At 39.6% G+C, this 22,034-nt stretch overlaps 1 protein-coding gene across 1 annotated transcript; it reads right to left on the reverse strand.

Moving 5' to 3' along the window:
* Nucleotides 1-1,137: 1,137 nt before the first annotated feature.
* On the reverse strand, nucleotides 1,138-17,255 carry LOC578064 (glucose-6-phosphatase 3). Its single transcript, XM_030997727.1, has 4 exons — nucleotides 16,903-17,255; nucleotides 4,796-4,905; nucleotides 2,498-2,719; nucleotides 1,138-1,809 (listed from the first exon to the last, which is right to left on the reverse strand). The coding sequence occupies exons 1-4, from the start codon at nucleotides 17,121-17,123 to the stop codon at nucleotides 1,319-1,321; spliced, it is 1,044 nt and encodes a 347-aa protein (XP_030853587.1). The 5' UTR covers nucleotides 17,124-17,255; the 3' UTR covers nucleotides 1,138-1,318.
* Nucleotides 17,256-22,034: the final 4,779 nt, after the last annotated feature.

The following is a 22,034-nucleotide window of genomic DNA, read 5'->3' on the forward strand; positions in this document are numbered from 1 at the left end:
TAGATTAATGCCCACAAACCAACTATTTGACTTATGCACACACACAAACAAAATAATACTGTACCTTTAATCTAACAATTTAGAAAAGTACATACATGATGGAATACACACAATAAACCTCAAAGCTCTCCATTTTCCATATGGTTAATTTTTTTCCATTTTTTTTGTTATAGCTCTCCCGAGTTACATGTACCTACTGTACATTAGTCTAAGCTGGTGTGTATTATCTGAATTGCATGTACAGAGAAGAGGGGGAGGAAAGAGAGAAAGAGAGAGAAAGGGAAGAGAATTAGGGAGAGAAAGTGAGGGTGTGTGTGTGTGCATGTGAGTGTACGTGTATGGAGAAAGAGGGGAAGAGAGCAACAAAAAAAGAGAGAAAGAGAGACCCCTCTCTTTCACACATGCACACAAATACCCTGTTTGTGTACATATGTGTGTGTGAGAGAGAGAGAGAGAGAGAGAGAGAGAGAGAGAGAGAGAGAGACATAAAAGGAAAAGAGGAAATACAATTTTCACCAGATTGAAGAAGAAAAAAAAACGTTTTAGAAATCTATACTTTTTCAAATGAACACAGGAGTAGGTAAATATAAACATAAGCACCAAAATGACAAGGGTAATATGTGCAGAATCAAAATAGAACCAGAATTTTCATTTTGCATATGTCAGAGGTAATAATTCCACTGGCACTTAAATCCTTCCATATAAGGAGAAAACAAATCTTGAACTAAAATTACATGCACTAAGATATTCTTTACTCATCTTGATCTGTATGTACTAACTGAATGGGTACAATGGGATAGTAAACAAAATTTTAACAAATCTCATATTTTCTAGTCCTCCATATCATATCTTAATCCTGAAACATCTTTTTTTTAGTATACATACAAATTCTGTCAAAGAATCTTTGCAGGTATCTAGTCCATATTTTGAAGATTCTCTTGAAAATGTACCTCTAAGCAATGATCAAAGAGTGATATCTTTGAAATTTACTTTTAGTGCTTCAGTGAGATTTATTACACTAATATCAGCAGATGTGATCTAAAATGGATTACAAAGTATACAAAACATACAAAATGCTTACTGTAGTGTAGATTACATCATGACAGTGGCCAAGAAGTATAATTTATGTTTTTACTCTTTTTTTCTCTCCATGAATATCCTAATTGCAGCTCCATTGACCAAACATAGAAATAACTTTAACATTAAACCATATACAGAAAACCAAAGATATTTGAACAATATAAAAAGGCAAAGTTCCCAAATCACAACGAACAAATGGTAATTAATTCAACAAAGGCCAAACTGCTACTTACAGCTGTCATAAATTCTGGTTTTGACTACCGTAACTGGATACAGCTTGGTTGAGTCCGACAGTACTGATTGACACTAGTCCATATTTTAATGCACCTAATATGTAGAACAATATGACATATCCCCTGGGAACGTACATGCTCTCTATGACGTGTGCAGCAGCTACAGTTAAGAGAGTTGCAGTCAGTTTCTTTGCAAACTGCCCCCTCACCCGATCATACTTCACCGTCAAGCAACTGCACATCATTCCAGCGAAGAAGAACGCACCAACGTCCCTGGAAATAGCATAGAAGAGCGTGGTGTCCATGTGAACCCATTCCCGATACACACAGCGTTTTAAAGCAAGTTTCATAGACCAGCCAGGATCAAGACCAACGAGACTTATCAGGTAGTATTCTAAGAAGATTGAAACAAGGACGAACAATCCTCCTAGAAAGTAGGAACCAAATCCATAGTTTTCCACAGATAATTTTCTGGTCTCTGCTGCCACTATTATTCCTGAGTACAAAGACAAGATATAAGAGAATGGTAGGGAGTGAGCAGCACTGCTGAAATGATTTAGACAGAAACAAACATTAAAACGGTAACGTTAAATGTCATCACAAAGCAAACATAAGGACAAGTCATTGTTTTATGTCTCCACAAAGCTGGTTGCGTTGGCATAAGGGACATCTGTGCAAGCATGAATGAAAAGTTTTCGTTCCGTGCAAGAAGAGTGTGTTAAAGCAGATAACATAGTTTTCAGAATACGGCCTCTGTATAAACTTAATTGATAGAAGAAACTCCAATATCTATGATAAATGATCAGCTAACAAGGTAAAAAAATAATATCTCTCAAGACAAAGATCAAATGGCTAACCATAAAATACATTTCCAATTTGTCATAAAAGATGATAAACTTCGTTCATATATAATTCATGAGAATATATTTGGTCTATTCTTTCTGTGTCTTTTTTTTTTTTTTTTTTTTTTTGGGGGGGGGGGGTATACTAATTACCATGATCATTTGATGTCTGTTTTCCCCAGTGTGCAGATGGATGTTTAATTTACATCATGTCCTTTCTCTACTGAAGCCTTCCTGTCGTCAGCATACACCCATTACAAGTGAGGCTGGATACTATCATATCTTCTTCTCTAATGGTTTTTTCTAACTACCCTAAGGACTGCTTTGAACTAATTAACTTACCAGTTAATGCACCCAGGATAACTTGATGAGGGAAGTGAGTTGCAGTGTAGACCCTGGAAACACACACAAGCACTATAAAAAGGCTATAGATTGTCCAGGTGATCCTGGTCGCTTTCTTGGCACGTTGGACACTCCTCACCTCAGACATGATGTATTCATTGAGGGATGCCACAAAGACAAACCAAACAGATGCTGCGACCATAGCATGGCCTGAAGGACAACCTACAGAGAAAGAAGAGCAAACATGGTGGTCTACAACTAGGAAATGTTTTTTTGTTTTTTTATTAATAAAATTTTGCACATAATATAAAAGACTTAAAGGTATGAAACCACAATGAGACTGTAATGACTCTACGGTATATAATTTGGCAAATAGCAATATGCCTCAACTACTTGCTTACAGTAATTTTGAATTTGGAAGATACTAGGCCATGTGTGGGATCAATGGTTGACCTGACTTACTTGACATTTGACTCAAAGACCCCACAATATCAAAATGTTCATTTCCATTTAGATGATTTGTTAGGTTTGAAGTTGATCCTTAAAGGTAATACAAAGTTTTGGTAAATTTTGAAAATTGGGTGGATACTGATTCTTTACAATTTTGATATATTTGTCTGCCCCTGTGGATGTATCATAAGCACTAGAAAATTTAGCCCCTAAAACACTTCTGCTTCCGAGAAAAATGAAATATAAAAATTTACCGGTGCTCCCGGTAAATTTTGATAAATTTAAAATAGCGCCTACGGCCTTACAATAGTACTTGCGACCGTAAAAAATCTCAGAAGATGTAGTTGTGATATATAATTTCCAAACGGGAATAGCGAATTGGTCAATTTTAGTCAAGAAACATTGTTTTATAGCTTAATTAATATCTTGACCTTGAGAGGGAGCTATACAACATAAAGAGTTTATTATTTACAATTTCATAACTTTAGACACGATTTCAACCGCAACAACAATCACTAAATATTAAAGGATCGCATCTGCTTCCAATATGTTCATTTGAACCAAACTCATAACCCCATACCAAAACTTTGTATTACCTTTAAACAAGACAAAATTAATCCTTAGATAATAACATTTGCTTAAAGGGACTTGGTAGTTGGTAACATTGTTCAGATGAGAGATAGTGGTGCTAAGGTAGTGACTTCAATACTAGATGTACAATTAAAGATAATCTGAAAATTTGAGTGAAAACGGACCATTATTCATGGTACAAATTGAGAAAAACTGATCTGATCGATTCCTTAATTCTCCCAACTATATTATTACAATTTAATTACATTTTAGGTGAATGGAAATCATCACAAAGCAATAAATAGCTCTACATTCCATTCCAGACATTTAAGTGTTGACAGATTTTTTATCACCTGTTTTATCCCTTTTTTTCATGAAAAAAACGGTTGGGAAAATTCAAAAATGGTTGGGAGAATTTACTGTTAATCACTGTTAGAGGGTGTCATACATGATCGACTCCTTCAAAGGAAACTATAGATATATCTTCGTGGTTTGACAATTTTTTCAGGATCTTTTGCATGTCAGAGGGTTAGTACAGTAGAAGGAATATACTAAGTAACATTTTATACAAAAATTAAGCATTTTTTTCATTAACCTTCAACAATGTTACCAAGTCACTTTAAAGACTGGTGTACCTTGCCCAACATCTTACAATAATCACAGCTGGTTTGGAGCACAGGGGGAAGACTTTTAATTGTTTCTTACTTTCCATTGTACGTTTTCACATACCGGTAGACCAAAAATTATGTCTCTTTCGTTTGTTAGCCTCTTATTTGGGTAGGGTCGGCTCCTCACTTTAGAAACATAAGCCTGTCATAGGGTCTGTTGTGCAAACTTTAAAGTTTGCACTAAAATTTAACTTTTAGTGGATGCATTAATACTCTCTGTAAGTTTATTTCCAATTATATTAGGCCTAGGCTAAAATACACACACATCTATTCCACTTACCAGCTTGACTGTATGGTAATGCGTTTAGTCGTTTAATGGTCCTTTTACAGGAAATTATGGGTAAAAATACAACTCCGTGTTGAAAACCTTGCAGCTGTATTTTAAACTGTTACTGCTCACAAAAAACGTCAAAAGATGAGGTCATACGTTAATTAGCAGTGACGGACAGTAGAATACGGCTGCAAGATTTTCAACACAGAGTTGTATTTTACTGTCTCTAAAGTGAGGAGCCGACCCGACCCTACCCAAATAAGAGGCTAACAAATGAAAGAGGTCTAGTTTTCACATACATGTACATCATCATTCAATCCTGTACTTCACACATCTCACCTGGTCCTGTTTCACAAGTTATCTTGAACTGTTTCAGGAATGGACGTTCTTCACCAGTGTAAACATTACTCTCCATGACCCACCAATAGGGACGCTGTCCTATCATCAACCTGCATTGTATGATAGTAAATATACACAAAGATATAAATATATGAAGACGCACGGAATTCACTAAATTCAGCTAACTGTCCTATCATCAACCTGCATTGTATGATTGTAAATATACACAAAGAAATAAATATATGAAGATGCGCGCACGGAATTCGCTAAATTCGGCAAACTGCGTGCGAGCGCTTTCGTATACTAAACTAATAGCTAAGTATTATCGTAAAGAATGTCTCAAATTGGCAACACAAAAACAGTTTTTTGATGTGTATAGTCTACCAAGTCTCCTTGCATTTCAGCCCGAAGCAACATAAGCCAACTCTTGTAAAATAAAATGTCAGCATTTTTGGTAATGTAAATCACAACTAAACTTAGATCTAGATCTATTATCATCAGGGACACATTTTGGAAGACAGTAGACCCTAAGTTAGAAATAATATCACTCCGGTATCAAATCTCATATTTTTTGTTAAATTCTTGACCAAATTTAAAAGTGCTTCGTACAAGAAGAAACTGAAGTAGTAAAGAGTACACTACTACACTCTGGAGCTAGTGTGCAATGTTCGTCGGGTGTCGGGACTCGGAGGAATTAGGACTCAGGAGGGTGATTTCAAACACAATTTAGGTTTTGTTTACCTGCCTCTCAATATGCAGCCTGCAGGGGTGAGGGGTATGGCCATGGGTGCCAATTAAGGTTATGGCCTGGGATATCAATATCAAGTTAAGTTAAGTTAAGGCTTACGCCCTTAACCCCTTAAGAAGTTAAGTTAATCAAGCCATGCCAAGGCTAAAAAGTAATTGATTTAAACCAACCTGAGCTAAAAATGAAATGTCTAGATCTACCATCTCACGAAATATATTCTCACTCCCTCACTCGGTCATTCTACAGGCTTTAATAATAAAGATGTTAGAATAAAAATTCCCAAATTAATATAGGATGAGCCAAGTTTGCATGCCATGCCATTCCTTAGAAAAATGGGTGAAGCTTTTCTTCACACACCTAATCGGAGATGAAGGTAGCCCATCCAATGTGTAAAAATTGCCAATTTGATAAGTGTAAGGATCGCATTGTACACGTACAACCGCTATACTACACACACGCAATATATTCTTTGTGTATTGTATCCATCAGGCATGATCAGTGCAACGATGGCTGGCTACCAATTAAAATAGTGGTCGGATATAATGAGAGTAGATGATGGAGGGGGGGGGGGTAAAGCGCAGTACTTAGGGGCAAATCAAAGAATTATACTAAGACCTCACCTCATTTATGTTAGAAATTAAAACGTTATTATCTTCTTTCGAATTGCAATATATCCCCGCACCATAATTATAAGCATGTCATGCATATATATGCCTTTTCTCCGCGAAAGGGGGCATTGACTCTTTAAATACCAAATCACATAAACTATTCACCATTATGTCACCGTCATTTTCTCTATGAATATAATTTTTCACGATCTCAACTTTTCACCACCCTATCGCCATGAACATTGTCTATGGATAAGCTGGAATATTAACTCTTCACCACCCTACGCTAACTTTTCACCACCCTAGCGCCATGTACATTGTCTATGAATAAGCTGGAATATTAACTCTTCACCACCCTACGCTAACTTTTCACCACCCTAGCGCCATGTACATTGTCTATGGATAAGCTGGAATATTAACTCTTCACCACCCTACGCTAACTTTTCACCACCCTAGCGCCATGTACATTGTCTATGGATAAGCTGGAATATTAACTCTTCACCACCCTACGCTAACTTTTCACCACCCTAGCGCCATGTACATTGTCTATGGATAAGCTGGAATATTAACTCTTCACCACCCTACGCTAACTTTTCACCACCCTAGCGCCATGTACATTGTCTATGGATAAGCTGGAATATTAACTCTTCACCACCCTACGCTAACTTTTCACCACCCTATCGCCATGTACATTGTCTATGGATAAGCTGGAATATTAACTCTTCACCACCCTACGCTAACTTTTCACCACCCGAGCGCCATGTACATTGTCTATGGATAAGCTGGAATATTAACTCTTCACCACGTACCCTACGCTAACTTTTCACCACCCTAGCGCCATGTACATTGTCTATGGATAAGCTGGAATATTAACTCTTCACCACCCTACGCTAACTTTTCACCACCCTACCGTCATGTACATTGTCTATGGATTATTAACTCTTCACCACCCTACGCTAACTTTTCACCACCCTTCCGTTATGTACATTGTCTATGGATAAGCTGGAACATTAACTCTTCACCACCCTACGCTAACTTTTCACCACCCTAGCGTCATGTACATTATCTATGGATAAGCTGGAATATTAACTCTTCACCACCCTACGCTAACTTTTCACCACCCTACCGTCATGTACATTGTCTATGGATAAATGGTAATATTAACTCTTCACCACCCTACGCTTACTTTTCACCACCCTAGCGCCATGTACAGTGTCTATGGATAAATGGTATATTAACTCTTCACCACCCTACGCTAACTTTTCACCACCCTATCGCCATGTACATTGTCTATGGATAAGCTGGAATATTAACTCTTCACCACCCTACGCTTACTTTTCACCACCCTACCGTCATGTACATTGTCTATGGACTCACTCTTCACCACCCTACGCTAACTTTTCACCACCCTAGCGCCATGTACATTGTCTATGGATAAGCTGGAATATTAACTCTTCACCACCCTACGCTAACTTTTCACCACCCTACGGTCATGTACTTTGTCTATGGATAACCTGGAATATTAATTTTTCACCACCCTACGCTAACTTTTCACCACCCTATAGCGCCATGTACATTGACTATGGATAAACTGGAATATTAATTTTTCACCATCCAATTACAATACAGTTTATTGAAGTTAAAACGGTATTATGTCCTATGTGCAGGCCAAAAATAATGACAAGGTTAAATTCCAACGTAATTTGAATGATAATAATAATTTAGAACTTCCCTCAAAACCAAAAGGTTTGAAAATGTCTTTTTGTGAGAAAATAATGATCATTAGTTGTCGAATTGAATTTAGCGAGCACGCTCGTTTAATTAGTCTGATTTTTACATAATAGACAAATGTACATTTAGTACAAATGTCATGTAGAGAGGCGCGGATCCGGGGGGGGGCGAGCGGGCCTTGCCCCCCCCCCCCGAAAAAAAAGGAGAGAAAGAAAAGGAAAAGAAGGGAAAGGGAAAGAGGAGAAAAAGGGAAAAAAGAGGAAGAACAAAAGAAAAGAGGGAAGAAGGAGATCGGGGGGGGGCAAAAGGAATTGCCTCCCAGGCTGCTGCCCCCTCCCCCAATCAAAAAATAAAAGAGAAGGAAGGAAAGGGAAAGAAAAAAAGGAAAAAATGAGATAAAGGGAAGGAAAAAAGAGGAAGAAGAAAAGAAAGAGAAGGGGGATATCAGTTGCAATTTTCCCGATCGGGGGGGGGGGGTGGAGGCAAAAGGCCCTTGCCTCCCCCCCCCCCCCCCCCCCCGTCCCCGTGTTAAAAAAAAAAGAGAAGGAAGGAAAGGAAAAGAGGAGAGCTAAAAGGGAACAAAAAAGAGGAAGAAGAAAAGAAAAGGGAGAAAAGAAGGGGAGATCAGTCAACAATGTGTGGAGCGGAGTGGGGCCAAAATGACCTTGCCCCCCCCCCCCCCAGGCAAATTTAAAGAGAGAAAAGGGAAGGGAAAGGGAAAGAGGAGAGAAAGGGAAAGAGCAAAAAGAGAATGAAGAAAGGTAAGGGATATCAGTTGTAATTTTCTCGTCAACAAGGTGTAAATCGAGGGGGGGGGGCACTGGCGTACTGATAGGGGAGGGGGGGGGGAGCTTTGGGGAAATAAAATCCAAACGTGGTTTATTTCTAATTCCATAACGGTGGTTTACAAATAATGCTGAAATGACATAATTTTCCGAGATTTTTCATCACTTTTAAGTAAACTGTACTTTTGTATGCGTTTGTTGGAAAATGACAAATTCCTAAATTTACAGCCAGGCAAGAAAATGCTTCTTGAGATGCCTACATGTCAGGGCCCGCGGAACGGCGGGGATCGGGATCCTCGAGCCTCCCCCCCCCCCCCCCCACTTTTTTTGAAAAAGTATATTAAAGAGAAATAGAAAGAAAGAGAGGAAGAAAGAAAAAATAGTTAACTGCCAGTGACACATTATAATGATGTATCAAATTATGCTCATCTGACCATGATCAAATTAAATGCCTAAAACCACGAGGGCTCAGCCCCCTGGATTCCACCTAGGGCCCTAAGGCGGGCCCTTAGATGCTCATCTGACAGTAATTAAACGCCTAAAACCCCTGAGCTTCCGGGGGCTCTGCCCCCTGACCCCAACGAAAAGCCTCAAGGCGGGCCCCTTGATACTCATCTGACCGTAATTGAGTGCCTAAAACCCTTGAGTTTCCGGGGGCTCCGCCCCCTGAACCCCACGCCAATTAGTGACCTGCAAATGTCACAATTAGGTATCAAAATAATGCTCATCTGACCGTAATTAAATGCCTAAAACCCCTGAACTTCCGGGGCAGACAAGGTATCAACATAAGTTCATCTGACTGCAGGCGCGTAGCCAGGGGGCGGTGGGGTGGTCCCCCCAAAAAACGCGTAGCGAGGGAGCGCGGGAGGGGGGAAACTGAATTCAGACGAAGAATATTTTAGAGAGCGGTACAACGAATCGTCTTCTTTCTCTAAAAATTAAATGAAACGTCGAAGCTTCCGCGCTTCGCACGGGAGGGGGAAAACTAAATTTAGACAAGGATTAAGAGTCGAGAACGGTACAACGAATCGTCTTCTTTCTCTAATGATTTAATGAAACGTAAAAGCTTCCGCGCTTCGCGCAGGAGGAAAAAAATAAATTCAGACGAGGATTATCTTCGAGAGCGGTACAACGAATTGTCTTCTTTCTCTAATGATTTAATGAAACGTAAAAGCTTCGCGCGGGAGGGGGGGGGGGGAACTGAATTTAGACGAAGATTAAGAGTCGATAACGGTACAACAAATCGTCTTCTTTCTCTAATAATTTTTTGAAATGTCAAAGCTTCCGCGCTTTGCGGAGGAGGGAGGGGGAAACTCGCCCCTACTTGCACCCACCCCCTCCCAATTACGTCACTGCTGGTCACCATAACGTACCAATATTTGGCTCGCATGATTTCAAATTTGCCCCCCCCCCCCCCTAAGAAATCCTGGATCCGTGCCTGCATGTAATGCTCATGTACCCCTTACAGCTCTATTTATTACCAAAGCAAGTCAATCATTCATTCAATAGCGTCTGACGGTCAAGTCTTAAAAGTTTTAAACAGGTTTCCTTGCATAATTTGAATTCTATAGGACACTGCTGACAGATAGGACATACTTGACATATTCACAATTCCTGCAAAGTTCTTCAGACTTTCATGTTGGCTGAAAAAGAGATCATGGGGTTCAAATAAAACCTTTAAGAGATTTATTATTTCCGATCGGTGGGTTTATGTATAAGCAATTGCTTCACGAGGATGAACTGAAATAAACAGATGCGATCCCCTTCTGTCGCCTATATAAATTTTAAAAAAATATATAGGGCTTGATATGTAGACGGGTGAGATACTTTAACAATGAAACAGTCCTCTTTATTTAACAGACTATCAAACAAATTATAAAACTTGCACTCTCCAAAATATTATCGTCAAGAATTTAAAATTCTATTGTACTAGCCTGTATATCTTTTTCTAATACAACTGTAGAGAAAACATATATTGTAACATTCTGTAATATGTGGAATATATTTTACAAATGAACCTCAATATACCTGGCAAATGCGCAATTACACCTTGTTCCCGAAATATTTTGCGGTACCGCAAGACCTTATGCAGGTACCCCACAAAAAAGGCCCCCCCCCCCCCCCTCCAAAAAAAACAAAAAAACAGTAAAAGAGTAAACATGGTTTGTATTTTTAACCCAAAAGAACAATAATAAAATCCTGAATTAAATCACATATACAATTCCATTCAAAGAAAAGAAACGTTCACAGGAATTAACTTTCATAAACATTGCGCATGCCACCTATACGGTATTTATCAATGGAGGTCTTTATAATAGCGCATATCATGGACATATTGTGCGAGAATGGGAAAGCGTGTCTGTTTTTTTGTTATAGGGGTGAGAAGACATGAGCCCCCGAACGCTGGCGTACTGATGGGGGGGGGGGGGGTGTATTTCTTATTCGATACCAGTAATTTACAAATGTTGTTGTTATGACATGATTTTCCGGTATTTTTTCTCCATTTTTTTTGGTAAGTATTTCCTTTTTATGCGTTTGTTGGACGATAAGAAATTCCCAAATTACAGTCGAGCGAAAAATACGCTTATTTAGAAGCCTTTATGTCATGGTCTGCAAAGTGGCTGGGCTCGAGCCTCCCCCCCCCCCCCCCCCCACCTCACTTTTTGAAAAAGTATGTTAAAGAGAAAAAGAAAGAAAGACGGAGAGAAAAAATAAGTGACCTGCCAATGTCACAAATAAGGTATAAAAAATGCTCATCTGACCGTAATTAAATGCCTTAAACCCCAGAGCTTAAGGGGGCTCCGCCCCGAACCCCACCAAGGGCCTTAAGGCGGCCCCCTTGATGCTCATCTGACCGTAATATACCTAAAACCCCTGAGCTTCCGGGGGCTCTGTCCTTTGGATGCTCATCTGACCGTAATTAAATACCTAAAAAACCCGAGCTTTCGGGGGTTATGCCCCCTAGACCCCACCAATGTCCCTAAGGCGGGCTCCTGGATGCTCATCTGACCGTAATTAAATACCTAAGCCCCTGAGCTTCCGCGGGCTCTGCCCCCTGGAGCCCACCAGGGGCCCTAAGGCGGGCCCGTGGATGCTCATCTGATCGTAATTAAATACCTAAAACCCCTGAGCTTCCGGGGGCTCTGCCCCCTGGACCCACTATAGGGCGGGCCCCTGGATGCTCATCTGACCGTAGTTAAATATTAAAACCTCTGGGCTTCTGGGGGCTCCCCCCCCCCTGGAACACGTCAATGGCCCTAAGGCAGGCCCTGGATGCTCATCTGACCGTAATTAAATACCTAAGCCCCTGAGCTTCCGCGGGCTCTGCCCCCTGGACCCCACCAAGGGCCCGAAGGCGGGCCCGTGGATGCTCATCTGATCGTAATTAAATACTTAAAACCCCTGAGCCTCCGAGGGCTCTGCCCCCCTGGACCCACTATAGGGCGGGCCCCTGGATGCTCATCTGACCGTAGTTAAATATTAAAACCTCTGGGCTTCTGGGGGCTCCCCACCTGGAACACGTCAATGGCCTTAAAGAGGGCCCCTGGATGCTCATCTAACCGTAATTTAATACCTAAAACCCCTGAGCTTCCGGGGCTCAGCCCCTTGACCCCCCTACCGAGATTCATGCCCTGGACCCTACGCCAATTTACGCTCTACCTGATCGTTAATACTCCACTTTCCGAACGTTTTTTCTCATTACGTCGCTGCCCCTGGAAGGTGAGCCCCTGGAATGTTTGCCACCCCCAGACCCCCCCCCCCCCAATCCCAAACTGTTTCCGGCGCGCCTGATCTATACAGTACTAGTAATGATTCTTTATTCTAATGTTGCCATGTATTACCATAGAGGCTTTGTCTACGAGAACGAAGAAGAGAAAATAGAATTGAAAGGAAAAAAAAGTCATATATGCATTGGCATTTCCTGTAATTTCTCAATAAATGTTTATTAGTTTTCGAAATATTCTGGTGTCCGCAGTCTTAATATTGGTTTTCAAACTTCAGATGTGTATCATTGTGAGAATTTCATGAGAGCTTAGTTGTCCCCGTCTTATAGAGTTACGATTGATCCAAATCAATCGTAAGTCCTCCAATCAATCGCAAGTTTGTAGTCTCCACTCACTGGGGAAAAGGGGCGGCCGAGCGACTTCGAAAGTGGGGGGGGGGGCGGGGCACCAAGAAAAAAGGACACTTTCTGAAGAAAAAAAGGCACCTAGGCTACAAAGGGAAATCTCAAAGAGAAAATAGACATTGTTTAGACTTCGGTATATACCCCTACATTGTGTTTACATTATCAGGGATGATTTCAATATTTGTTTCACTTTATACACCATACAAGATATTGCATAATTCATCATGCTTTGCAGTTGGGTGTGATGGTCTGAACATTTATTTGCGAGCGAGGAAAAGTGTTAAGATTTGTGAGGTCGCAGTGCGAAAAATTACATCTTATAAAGAGGAAAAAACCCAATCCTGATAGGGTTATAAGTACATTTTCATAACGGAAGACTGAAAAGACCTTAGATAAAATAACATAAGTATATTTTGATTTGATTATATTTTCTTCTGCATTCGTGTAATCATACAGTTTTTCGATAACAATAATAATATAAAGTACAATAAGTATTTAAGTTTCCTCAAACATTATAAAACATGATACAATTATTTGCGGAAGAAGGACTGTCATTGCTGTAAGCAGATTGCTTGATAAAACGACAACCCCAGACAAAAACTCATGAATATATTAACACATATTAAGCAGATACGGATAGGTAATTGAAAATACAAATTTCGATGATGGTGATATTGACAATGCAGATGAGGATGATGATGATGATGATGATAATGATTCGAATGAAAGAAGAGATGACATGATAAACAATGAAAAGTTGACACAGAAATTCTACCTTGAGTATTCTGATAATAACATCGTTTTAACTTTGGCCTTAAATGAGTAGAGTGAGCAGGCCCGTAGCCACGTGGGGGGGGGGGGGGGGGGGGGGGGCACGTGCCCCCCCCCCCCCCCCCCAAAAAAAAATTGAAAGTGTTTAGACCCCTCCCCAGAACGTCGATCAATTACATGTATGTGTCCCCCCCCCCCCCTAAACATCAAACTCTGGCTACGGCCCTGAGAGGGAGCAACATGATTTAATAGATTCTGGGAGAAAGTTCCATAGGTCAGGACCATGGTGTCTTATGGATTTATTTCGGGTATACTAGATAAAAATTGATGAATTACGAGTAGGGTAAGAGTGAATAGCTTTATTCATAGTGTAAAAGTTTTGAAATGAAAGAGGGAGCATATTTTTAAATACTTAAACATGATCAGTAAACATTGTAGCGAATTTATGTCGAATACTGTAAGGGTTTTCAGTTTGTAAAATATTGGACTTGTGTGAGATAAATAATGGTGAACCAGTACATAATACGAAGGGCTTTCTTTTACAATAAATAAATAGAGTTGATTTTGATTTTGGCGCTGGTGGCCCATACTAAATTGCAATATGTTATATACTGTAATATCAATGAATTATAAAGCATAACAAGCGGATAACATGGGATTAATTTCTTCTTTCAAAATCGTTTCAAAATTACAGTAAGTTCATTGGCTGCATGTATCTCTTTCAAAAAGTGTTTGAACTAACTATAACAATCCCATTTTTGTCTTGATGTCTTGATTTGAAATGTCTTGATTTGTAACTGTCCCTTATTACCTACGCATGTTGGTAATGAGAGACCTTTGGTGATGACGTCATAAATTATTTTTATCTTATTAATCAGTTACATCATGACCACAATTTTGTTTCCCAATAAAGAGAAGAAGTTACTAAAGAGAAAACAAAACTTTCTGTATGTGTAACATTTTTCATGTTTATGTAAATTATGGAAATGTGCTTAAGGGTCTCCAATTCCCCGCACCTACCCTAGTACTAGAGATTAAAGAGGGCACTAACGAGAATGGAAAATGGACACTTATTGCAATGGAAAATGGGAATTTGTCGAAGGAAAAGGGGCACGTGTCAAAATAAAAGGGGCACTTATCAGAGTAAAAGGAGCACTATTCCTATGTAAAAAGGAGCACTTTTCGGGTGCTTGAAAAAGTGTGGGGGGGGGCACTGTGCCCCTACTCCCCCCTCCCCCCCCCCCCAGGAGGGGGTGGTGAAAAATTAAGAGTGCAGTTTATCCATAGACAATGTACATTGCGCTATAGGGTGGTGAAAAGTTAGCGTATGGTGGTGAAAAATTAATAGTGCAGTTTATCCATAGAAAATGTACATGGCGCTATAGGGTGGTGAAAAGTTAGCGTAGGGTGGTGAAGAGTTAATATTCAAGTTTATCCATAGACAATGTACATATGACGCTAGGGTGGTGAAAAGTTAGCGTAGGGTGGTGAAGAGTTAATATTCCAGTTTATCCATAGACAATGTACATGGCGATAGGGTGGTGAAAAGTTAGCGTAGGGTGTTGAAGAGTTAATATTCCAGTTTATCCATAGACAATGTACATGGCGATAGGGTGGTGAAAAGTTAGCGTAGGGTGGTGAAGAGTTAATATTCCAGCTTATCCATAGACAATGTACATGACGCTAGGGTGGTGAAAAGTTAGCGTAGGGTGTTGAAGAGTTAATATTCCAGTTTATCCATAGACAATGTACATGGCGATAGGGTGGTGAAAAGTTAGCGTAGGGTGGTGAAGAGTTAATATTCCAGCTTATCCATAGACAATGTACATGACGCTAGGGTGGTGAAAAGTTAGCGTAGGGTGTTGAAGAGTTAATATTCCAGTTTATCCATAGACAATGTACATGACGCTAGAGTGGTGAAAAGTTAGCGTAGGGTGTTGAAGAGTTAATATTCCAGTTTATCCACAGAGAATGTACATGACGCTATAGGGTGGTGAAAAGTTAGCGTAGGGTGGTGAAGACTAAATATTCCACTTTATCCATCGACAATGTATACATGACGCTGATGTGGTAAAGAGTTGAGATTTAAAAAAATATATCCATAGAAAATATGTACATGACGGTGACATAATGGTGAATAGATTCTGTGATTTGGTATTTAAAGAGTCAATGCCCCTTTTCCCAGAGAAGGCATATTTATTATGCATGCATGTTCACAATTTCACAATTCATTGAAGTTAACATCACATGAAAAATGAATATAAAATAATATAACAAATCATTTCAATTTTACAATCCATTTGAATTGACTTCACATGAAAAAGAATATAACAATGATTTATCATAGACACGTTGCAACTAATATACAGTTTGAAGAAAGAACACACAAAGGTGATGAAACATAAGCAAATAGAGCTTGAATCGTGTACCACCTTTCAAATATATACCGTAATTAACGGTGTATTAACCGCACCTTTTTGGCGCCGAAAAAAAATTCAATGTCGGGGGGTGCGGCTTATACACGGTACACCAAACAAAAACAAAAAAATTAAAGTTTTGATTTAGGCCCCTCCACCTGGCGCCATGCCTGGCAATGTCTCCCAGCTCGGTAATCGGTGTGTTGACTCACCACTCGGAAACTAGAACAACACTCAAATTTGTTTGTCATCTTGGTTTGAAAGTAATCTTTCTGATAGATCTTAATATGTAGTTTATAATAATAATTCCTCCAATTTTTCTTCTATTACATGATGTACCACAAGGTTCTATCCTAGGTCCCTACTGTTTTTTAATTTACATTACCGTAATGTTCTTACACACAAAAAAAAAATCTCGGCAATTTTTTTGTTTTTTGTTGTTGTTTGTTTAAGGGCGAAAAAGAGGGGTGCGGTTAATACACGAGGGCGGTTTATACAACGTTAATTACGGTAACATATGACAAATAACATTCATGCATGACTTATAATTATGGTGCGGGGATATATTGCAATTCGAAAGAAGATAATAACGTTTTAATTTCTAACATAAATGAGGTGAGGTCTTAGTATAATTCTTTGATTTGCCCCTAAGTACTGCGCTTTACCCCCCCCCCCCCCCCCCCATCATCTACTCTCATTATATCCGACCACTATTTTAATTGGTAGCCAGCCATCGTTGCACTGATCATGCCTGATGGATACAATACACAAAGAATATATTGCGTGTGTGTAGTATAGCGGTTGTATGTGTACAATGCGATCCTTACACTTATCAAATTGGCAATTTTTACACATTGGATGGGCTACCTTCATCTCCGATTAGGTGTGTGAAGAAAAGCTTCACCCTAGAAAAATTACCATTTCAGCACAGAATTCAGCCATTCAGATATCACGGCAACCCACAAAACTTGCAATCCCGATCTGGCGCCGAAAAAACAAAATGCAATTGGGAAACACAGAAGAAAGGCATTTCGTGGGGCTCCAAAACGAGATATGGCTAACATCGGCGTCTCAAGATCGGGAAAAGTTTGCTGTAAACTTTGAAGAAGAGTGATTTCTGCCCGTTGAAGTTGATCCATTTTGCATTTAATCCATTTATCAACTTCTTGAAATAAACGAATGGAGTCTAGTCTAGACCCTAGACTCGATTCATCCAGCTTCAGCTCCAGTCATCCGCCGGGGTACAAATCATGCGCGATACGCTGTATAATTTGGGGAATATGATTTGGATGCACGCAGCGTACTAGCTGAATCATAAACGATTCGGCCAGAATATATTTCGGCATACGGAAACTCGACATTTCTCTTGACTTGTCGGCCCAGGCGTAGGCCTATCCCAGATTTGACCCAGGGTCTATGCAACTTACGAGGGAATAATATAATTTCTCATATATAATATCTGATATCTCATCCTTATCTTTTATTGATTTCTGTTTCTTTGAATAAAACCGAACCCCCCCCCCCCCCAAAAAAAAAAAAAAAAAAAAAAAAAAAAAAAAAAATCTATTTTTATAAATAATATATTGTAGGATTTGTAGAGCATTCACGCTCTGCTTATAATAATTGTGGAAAATCCTTTATGAAAGCAGGACCTGCATATGAAATTACTGTATTTTGATACTCTATTATCAAGTTTATGTTGTAATCAATTGGTACATCCGGAAATTGCCACAAATAGAGTTATGTACATAAATAAACTAAAATAGGATTTTACAAATTTGAGAATGAGTTGACCTATAATATGTAATATGAGCTTCATACATAGAAACGGATATAAATAATCCCCCATCCGGTATACGTCAAAAAAAAAAAATTTTATAAAGACACCATGCAGGTAAATAAAAAGTTGGTTATCCGGACATTCATTTGAAGATTTCAAAAGATTATGTCGCAGTGAATCAATCACACGGATTGCACTCTCATATCTACGGAGCCCCGGAAGTGACATGGAGAAATTTTTTTTTTCTCGTTTTCCTGAGATAAATTCTCGTTTTCCTGAGATAATTTTTCGTTTTCCTGAGATAATTCCCGTTTTCCTGAGATAAATTCTCGTTTTCCTGAGATAATTTTTCGTTTTCCTGAGATAAATTCTCGTTTTCCTGAGATAATATTTCGTTTTCCTGAGATAATTCCCGTTTTCCTGAGATAAATTCTCGTTTTCCTGAGATAAATTCTCGTTTTCCTGAGATAATTTTTCGTTTTCCTGAGATAAATTCTCGTTTTCCTGAGATAATATTTCGTTTTCCTGAGATAATTCCCGTTTTCCTGAGATAAATTCTCGTTTTCCTGAGATAATTTTTCGTTTTCCTGAGATAAATTCTCGTTTTCCTGAGATAATATTTCGTTTTCCTGAGATAATTCCCGTTTTCCTGAGATAAATTCTCGTTTTCCTGAGATAATATTTCGTTTTCCTGAGATAAATTCTCGTTTTCCTGAGATAAATTCTCGTTTTCCTGAGATAATTTTTCGTTTTCCTGAGATAATTCCCGTTTTCCTGAGATAAATTCTCGTTTTCCTGAGATAAATTCTCGTTTTCCTGAGATAATTTTCGTTTTCCTGAGATAAATTCTCGTTTTCCTGAGATAATATTTCGTTTTCCTGAGATAATTCCCGTTTTCCTGAGATAAATTCTCGTTTTCCTGAGATAATATTTCGTTTTCCTGAGATAAATTCTCGTTTTCCTGAGATAAATTCTCGTTTTCCTGAGATAATTTTTCGTTTTCCTGAGATAATTCCCGTTTTCCTGAGATAAATTCTCGTTTTCCTGAGATATTCTCGTTTTCCTGAGATAATTTTTCGTTTTCCTGAGATAAATTCTCGTTTTCCTGAGATAATATTTCGTTTTCCTGAGATAACTCCCGTTTTCCTGAGATAAATTCTCGTTTTCCTGAGATAATTTTTCGTTTTCCTGAGATAAATTCTCGTTTTCCTGAGATAATATTTCGTTTTCCTGAGATAATTCCCGTTTTCCTGAGATAAATTCTCGTTTTCCTGAGATAATATTTCGTTTTCCTGAGATAAATTCTCGTTTTCCTGAGATAATATTTCGTTTTCCTGAGATAAATTCTCGTTTTCCTGAGATAATATTTCGTTTTCCTGAGATAAATTCTCTTTTTTCCTGAGATAATATTTCGTTTTCCTGAGATAAATTCTCGTTTTCCTGAGATAATATTTCGTTTTCCTGAGATAATTTCCGTTGTAAAATGAACAGTTAAAATGAATTGAAAAAATACAATTTTCTTCTAATTTTATAACGTTTTGGCATCTGAATGCCCCCCCCCCCCCCCCCTGAGTACGATGTCATATATATTTACTGTAAATTGCGAGCGAGCGAAGAGCGCAATTAACAAATAAAAGACACTAGTCTTACTCGTACAAATTTAGGTACAATACCAATTTGGATGATAAATCTATCTTGATTCAAGAACACTTTATTAACAGACTGCCCGATTACAATAGGGGACAGCCCACGAGGCCGACGGCCGTCAGCCTAGGGCCTAAATCCAGTTTTAGGGGGGTATTCAGCAGGCGCGGATCCAGGATTTCTTAGGGGGGGGGGGGCCAAATTTGAAATTTTGCGAGCCAAATATTGGTACGTAATGGTGACGAACAGTGACGTATTGCGGGGGGGGGGAGTCGGTGCAGGGAGGGGCGAGTTTCCCCCTCCCTCCTCCGCGAAACGCGGAAGCTTTGACGTTTCATTAAATTATTAGAGAAAAAAGACGATTCGTTGTACCGTTTTCGAAAATAATTCTCGTCTGAATTTAGTTTTCCCCCTCCCGCGCGAAGCGCAGAAAATTTTACGATTTATTAAATTATTAGAGAAAGAAGACGATTCGTTGTCGAGTTCTCGACTCTTTATCCTCGTCTGAATTTAGGTTCCCCCCTCCCGTGCGAAGCGCGGAAGCTTTTAAATTTCCTTAAATCATTAGAGAAAGAAGACGATTCGTTGTACCGTTTTCGAAAATAATCCTCGTCTGAATTTAGATTCTCCCCCAACCCCCTCCTCCCGCGCGAAGCGCGGACGCTTTTACGTTTCATTAAATCATTAGAGAAAATAGACGATTCGTTGTACCGTTCTCGAAAATAATCCTCGTCTGAATTTAGATTCTCCCCCAACCCCCTCCTCCCGCGCGAAGCGCGGACGCTTTTACGTTTCATTAAATCATTAGAGAAAATAGACGATTCGTTGTACCGTTCTCGAAAATAATCCTCATCGGAATTTAGTTCCCCCTCCATCCCGCGCGAAGCGCGGAAGCTTTTACCTTTCATTAAATCATTAATGATTCGTATTACCGTTCTCGCCTCTGAATCCTCGTCTGAATTCAGGTTCCCCCTCCCGCGCAAAGCGCGGAAGCTTTGACGTTTCTTAAGATTATGAGAGAAAGAAGACGATTCGTTGTACCGTTCTCGATTCTTAATCCTTGTCTGAATTCAGTCCCCCCCCCCCCTCCCCTCCTGCGCGAAGCTTTGACGTTTCATTATATTATTAGAGAAAGAAGACGATGCGTTGTATCGTTCTCTATACTCTTAATCCTTGTCTGAATCAGGGGCCGTCTTAGGACCCCTGGGGGGGGGGGTCGAGGCGGCGGAGCCGGCCCCGGAAGCTCAGGGGTTTTAGGCGTTTAATTAAGGTCAGATGAGCATTTTTTTGTATACCTTATTATTTTGTGAGACTGGCACGTCACTATTTGGCGTGGGGTCCAGGGGGCGGAGCCCCAAAATATCAGGGGTTTTAGGCATTAAATTACCGTCAGATGAGCATCTAAGGGCCCGCCGTAGGGCCCTAGGTGAAATCCAGGGGGCAGAGCCCCTGGAAGCTTAGGGGTTTTAGGCATTAATCACGGTCAGATGAGCATATTTTGATGCCTCATTATTTTTCAACACTAGCAGTTAACTATTCTTTCTTTCTTGCTCTCATTCTATTTTATTTCTCTTTAATATACTTTTTCAAAAAAGTAGGGGGGGGGGCTCGGGGCTCCCGATCCCCGCCGTACCTCGGGCCCTGACAAGTAGGAATCAACTAAAAAGTGAGGAAAAATCTCGGAAATTATGTCATTTCAGCATTATTAAAGTAATCCACCGTTGTGGAATTAGAAATAAACCACGTTTGAATTTGATTTCCCCCAAGCCCCCCCTATCAGTACGCCAGTATCTCCTCTTTTCCTTTTTTCTTTCCCTTTCCTTCCTTCTCTCTTATTTTTTTGATTGGGGGGGGGGGGGGGGTCAACAGCCTGGGAGGCAAGGCCCTTTCGCCTTCCCCAATCTCCTTCTTCCCCCTTTTCTTTTCTTCTTCCTCTTCTTTCTTTCCCTTTTTCTCTTCTTTCTCTTTCCCTTCTTTTCCTTTCTTCTCTCTCTTTTTTTTTTTTTTGCGGGGGGGGGGGGGGGGGCCAAGACCCGCTCGCCCCCCCCCCCTGGATCCGCGCCTGGTATTCAGTTATTCACATCACCTTGTAGGTCTCAATTATTGTCGAAATTCGATATATTTATGAAGATAATTATCAATTCCAAAAGGGCCTTAAAGGGGAAGGCCACCCTAAGAATATCTATATTTTAATAAAAGGAGACAAATAAGACAAAGTGATTAATAAAAGTTTGAGGAAAATCGGATATGAAATAAGAAAGCTATGAAATGTTCAAGTTTTAAACAAATTAAAATCGATCAAGAAAATCGGGAAATCTGTGATCATATAACAAACGATGTCTGGGGTTCGAAAGTTATGCAACATGTATTGGTCGGGAATTATCTCAGGAAAACGAGATATTATCTCAGGAAAACGAAATATTATCTCAGGAAAACGAGAATTTATCTCAGGAAAACGAAATATTATCTCAGGAAAACGAGAATTTATCTCAGGAAAACGAAATATTATCTCAGGAAAACGAGAATTTATCTCAGGAAAACGGGAATTATCTCAGGAAAACGAAATATTATCTCAGGAAAACGAGAATTTATCTCAGGAAAACGAAATATTATCTCAGGAAAACGA

This window comes from Strongylocentrotus purpuratus, unplaced genomic scaffold (assembly GCF_000002235.5).
Source record: "Strongylocentrotus purpuratus isolate Spur 01 unplaced genomic scaffold, Spur_5.0 spur5_contig_858, whole genome shotgun sequence".
Lineage (NCBI taxonomy): Eukaryota > Metazoa > Echinodermata > Echinoidea > Camarodonta > Strongylocentrotidae > Strongylocentrotus > Strongylocentrotus purpuratus.

Excerpts from the sequence above, each read along its gene's own strand:
- LOC578064 (XM_030997727.1), bottom strand. The coding sequence starts at position 17,123 with ATGGATCAACTTCAACGGGCAGAAATCACTCTTCTTCAAAGTTTACAG. Across the intron at positions 4,906-16,902 it reads CTGAATTCTGTGCTGAAATG|GTTGATGATAGGACAGCGTC; the intron begins GTAATTTTTCTA and ends CATACAATGCAG. Across the intron at positions 2,720-4,795 it reads AACTTGTGAAACAGGACCAG|GTTGTCCTTCAGGCCATGCT; the intron begins GTGAGATGTGTG and ends CTTTCTCTGTAG.